Genomic DNA, 4,899 nt, shown 5'->3' with positions numbered 1-4,899 from the left:
AGCAGGAGCTTGGTGGGGAAAAAGAAGCAACCATATAAGGCAACAAAACCAGAATAAAAAGAATGTGTTTTGGTGAGTTGGGCAGACATCTGTTCTTACCACACAGGGCTTGGCAACTTTCAAATTAGGGGAACCTCAGATTACCCTTTCAGCTAGGAAGTAACACACAGAGCAACGTTCCTCCCAGGCAAGTCGAGATCAAATTTCTTTGTACTTACCTGTCTGCTTTCAAAAGCAGGTTAGACGGCAGTTCAAGGAGCTGGTTGTGTTGCACGTCCAGGACCTCCACTTGCATTCGCTCGAGCCGATCTGGTAGCCTTCCTAACATGTTATGTCCTGCCAGCAGCTTGCGCAAGCTACTATTGTAAAACAGCCTTAGAGAAATAAAAGACATCAAAAATGAGAAAAATCTAAGCCGAAGAGTTGCTTTGAGAATTTAGGTGTGATATCACAGTTCATTACAGGAAAGTGATTCAGCCAACTGATTAGCAGACATGGTATTAATTACGCACGGATCCTAGAATGTCTTCCCACTCTCCACTAAGGATAGGATGATTCAAGGAGTGAAAGTAGTGAGAAAGGGTTATCTTATTGCACTGTATAAAACATGAATATAGAAGCATGACAGTGAAGGATGTCATTGCTAACAATGGCTGCAGAAAACTGCACTTGTGGGATCCCCCTAGCTAACGGGAGAACTTCAGAAGTGTGGGTGAAATCACCAGTCACCCCACAAGCTTCATAGTGCAGGATGATTCAAGGAGTGAAAGTAGTGAGAAAGGGTTATCTTATTGCACTGTATAAAACATGAATATAGAAGCATGACAGTGAAGGATGTCATTGCTAACAATGGCTGCAGAAAACTGCACTTGTGGGATCCCCCTAGCTAACGGGAGAACTTCAGAAGTGTGGGTGAAATCACCAGTCACCCCACAAGCTTCATAGTGCTCTATTCATCATGTGCTGACTCATAATCCAGTGCAATTCCCTAACCCCCCATTTTCTTTTTCTGTTAATACCAGACTAACATAAAGCCTCCTTTCCAGTTCTACAGCAAATGAAATTTATCTAATCGGCTTTACTTTCTTGAGCTTTTACAAGCGATAGATGACCTGGAGTCTCATTCCCCTGCTCCATTTTTTGGGGGGCTGGGGGAGAAAGGGAGGGGCAGAAGAGGGCAACGTAAAGAGACAAGAACAAACTGCTGTTTTGATCAAATAGTAAAGATGAAATTTGCAGTATAAACAATGTAATAAGGAGTTTAAAATCTGCACCTAAAGACCTCAAAAATGGAGCAACTCTCGATTTTGAATGGGAACCACTTTCAGCAAATTAAGAAAAAAAAGATTATTCTTCATCTGCCACCTGTCTTACATTCCCGCTACTGTACTGTTCTGGCGAGCCTGTGCATCGTGCTGACCTGTTTCAATCAAAGACAGTCAAATTACTCAGCATTAAAGCAAAAATCTTCCTCCCTCTGTTACAATGACCCAAATACACATAAAGAGCCTCCCCCTACCCCCCCTTCCCTACAATACATCAGGTCATCGGATTATTGTGCCAAAATAATCAATGAAGTATGCTGACTATTTTCCCCTTGACAGATACAGTCATACTCAGTATCTGTGCGCCAGTGTTAACAGTTATCTCAGTTGGCTGGATCGTCTGTGTTATGACCATGGATACAAGTCAACAGCCAGCTGTATCACTCCAGAAGGCTCAACACAGGGTGAAAAGACATTATACATAATGTGTGATAAGCATATCTATTACGTTTTCATTATTTAACCATTTTTGTTCCACTCCACTTTTACTTGAAAATCTCTCTCAGTTACGGATTTGCCATTCTATTCTATTCCCTTTCCTAATCAAGACCGGCCAGTATCATCAACACCAAACATGACAGGAAAAAGCAGAATTGGTTGACAGTGTCTCCAAAAAAATGTATCACTTCGGGGTTTTTTTTTCGGATGAGTGGGGGCAGTACTGTTTTAAAATAAAAAACATTCAAATCGTAGCAAAAACCTTAGCAATTAGCTTTTCCATGAACATATATTTTATAAACAATTCAGAAGAACTGAGTTAGTCCTTGGGGTTTTGTTTGTTTGTTTTTTCTCTCTTATTTTCCAAGTTATACAAGCACCAAAGGAACTAGACTGCCTGAAGAGAGATTGAACCACCAGCATTTAACTAAGCAAGCTCCTGATGAGCCTGGGACACCTAGTTCTCAAGCTGGGTGGGGAACCAGGACACTGGGACTGCTCTTCCCTGTGGGCAACCTTCCCACTTGCCCAACTCCCACTGCAAGTTTTGATTGGATCAAAGAGTTCTAAGGACAAGCACGCCGCTCAGCATCTTCTGATAAAACATGTTTTGGTGAAAGCATTCAACCAGTTCCTGTAGTAAGCAACTGTTCAAGAGAACATAATGTTGAATACAAATAGATCTTTAAAAAAAAACCAGACAAAAAGGAGCAAAAATACATACAGACATCTTGTTCACTGGTGGCGGCAAGGTTATTTTGGCAACTCTTAATTGAAGCATTTCCATTTTCTTTGGGGAATCTTTGGCAACATCAGTTTTATGACAATGAACTTGTCCTGCATAGCTAAGACTAAGTACCCTTTTTGTTATTTTTCAGTACTTTTAAAGCAGAAATGGCTGCATTACAGCAGAACGTACATTGTTCCCATTTTCTTTGAGACAAACAGTAGTACACAGTTCTCTATCTCAACTGCTTCAACTCTTTGTCTTCAAGGATTGTTTGTTTCAAGAGGCAAACACACATAGCATCAACTGTAGTTTGTTTAGATTAGGTGCAACCTTCAGGCTTCCAGGAAACTGCTGGTCAGTCAAAGCTTGAACACTTGTGGTTAGAGTTGCAAGCATCCTCCTAGGAGAGTCCTGCTCACTCACTTCACAGGTTTTCAGAGTGCTATTCCATGCAGAAGGAAAAGCACACAGCAGCGCACATGAACACACTTACTGGGCACTGGTATTTACCTGATACATAACAGCAGGTCTATACCCCTGAGCCATTTGCATTTGAAGCCAGACCCAATTGCCCTAAAGTTTAACAGACATTCAGAGCCTGTGTTTTGAACTGGGCCTTAAAACTGAGCTGACTTATTAGGAGCTAAGCTATCTAGACACACACTACAAAGAAGAGCTTTCAAAGATAAGCTGTTTCCTGGGGTTAATGATAAGATGGCAGGAGAGACAAGTGGGATGTTGACTGTACCTAATTTCAGCTAATCATTAATCTCCCAAAGATATCCGGTATGCCTTGATACTCCTTGCTGTTATGAAGTGCAAATGAAAGGCAAATGAACTTTTGCTCCCCCCAACTTCTGAGTAGGCACAGTTTCACTTTGTGTGAAAAAACAGAGGGATTAATAGTCTGCATGTTAGCCCGTTAGTTTGCTCAGTAAATCTCCTCACATCCTTTTCTGCCCACATTTCTGAAATCTATTCTCTTTCCATTCATGACACTAAAACTGCCAGTTTACACCATATGGCACATTCATCTGACCCAGACAAAACTATCCTTTTTGGTTTCTGATGCTCTTCTGTGCTGTACCGCTCTGTAAGAAAAATATTTAATAGCTCATCATATACTAGCTGTCTACAGTCTTCAATGGCTCTGCACATCCCCACGCAATTTCACCCTTTACACCCAGTAAGTTCTCCCTTTCACAACATCTCTTTTGAAGAGTACAGAGCAGCCAAGAATGACAGCTCTCTCCCAGTGAAGTCAGGGACTTCAAAATTCTCAATAGCAGCACCTGACCAGTATACTGACTTGGAACAGGTCTCTCTAGAAAAAAAACTAATAAGCGCCATTCATTATTTAAACTCAACTCCTATTTTCCTTCCTGTTCACTGGCTTTCCTATCATGTGTATTTATCAATTTTAAGTTTAGACTCCTGGGAAAGAGATCATATTGTAGTGAAGGCGATTGCTCTACTTGCTTGATGAGGCTTTACCTTCTCCTCTCAGCCCTTTTTCACTCAAACAGGTCTGTGAACTGGAGTCTCTAGGCACCACTGAAACTAAGTCACAAGTTCTGGATCTCTAAACTGTCATGCAAAGTTATGGCTGTAAATATTTAATATTCAGTATTAAAAATGAAGGGCTTTCCTGCCTGAACAGCCACATGAACAGCTTCAAAACTTCCACCTGGAGTTCAAAGGCACTGCTTTCTCTGCATGAAAGTAAAAGAAGAAAGGATGGGTGGAAGCTTGAGGCATGACGACACCCACAAGGTAAAAATAAAATCAAACAAAAGATAAAACAGGCCTGACAGTCACTGGAACAAGCTAAACACTGAATCAGCAATTATTTCTGAATTGCTTATCCTGTTCCACATTGTGCAACTGGTCTGTAAGACTCACCGGGCAGGCAGCTCACGTATCTGATTGTGGCCAACATCCAACACTTCCAGTTTCCTGCTGTCACATACCCACTCAGGCAGGTTTTCCAGGTGATTTCTATGAATAAAGAACACAAAGAGGTATAACTAAACAATAATCGAGATGTAAAGACTATTAAGAACACAGCCTCAAGAGAGATACAGATACCTGCAGGAAATAAATCTGCTACATAATGTTTCCTATGAGATTGTATCACCCCTCCTTCTCTAAGGGCACTACCAGTGCAGTAAGGTCCTGAGTGAGGGGGCAAGAAAGCTAACAGCGTTACTATCTCCTTAGACGTGCAGCCACTAAGAAAATGGAAAAAGCTGCTTCCAAATTATCAGGGAAGAAGTATTAAGAGTATCAGAGTATTGGGGATGAAGAAGTTTCTCTATGGAGAAGAAAATTTGTGAGATACTCCTCAGAAAATATTCACACCCTACACAGTTGAAACACACCTCTTCGATCCCCCATAAATTCAAT

General features: G+C 41.2%; 1 protein-coding gene across 1 annotated transcript in view; it reads right to left on the bottom strand.

The window, feature by feature from the left end:
- The window catches only part of PHLPP1 (PH domain and leucine rich repeat protein phosphatase 1), a gene marked incomplete at its 5' end in the record, with an annotated part of 66,506 nt that overhangs the window by 26,149 nt on the left and 35,458 nt on the right, over nucleotides 1-4,899 (bottom strand). Inside the window, 2 exons of the mRNA XM_009576000.1 lie at nucleotides 219-374; nucleotides 4,396-4,491. Of these exons, the coding sequence (XP_009574295.1) occupies nucleotides 219-374; nucleotides 4,396-4,491 (252 nt within the window). The remainder of the gene's footprint in view (nucleotides 1-218; nucleotides 375-4,395; nucleotides 4,492-4,899) is intronic.

Source organism: Fulmarus glacialis, unplaced genomic scaffold (assembly GCF_000690835.1).
Source record: "Fulmarus glacialis isolate BGI_N327 unplaced genomic scaffold, ASM69083v1 scaffold1784, whole genome shotgun sequence".
In the NCBI taxonomy this organism is placed as follows: domain Eukaryota; kingdom Metazoa; phylum Chordata; class Aves; order Procellariiformes; family Procellariidae; genus Fulmarus; species Fulmarus glacialis.
This window is presented reverse-complemented; position numbering and strand designations above follow the sequence as displayed.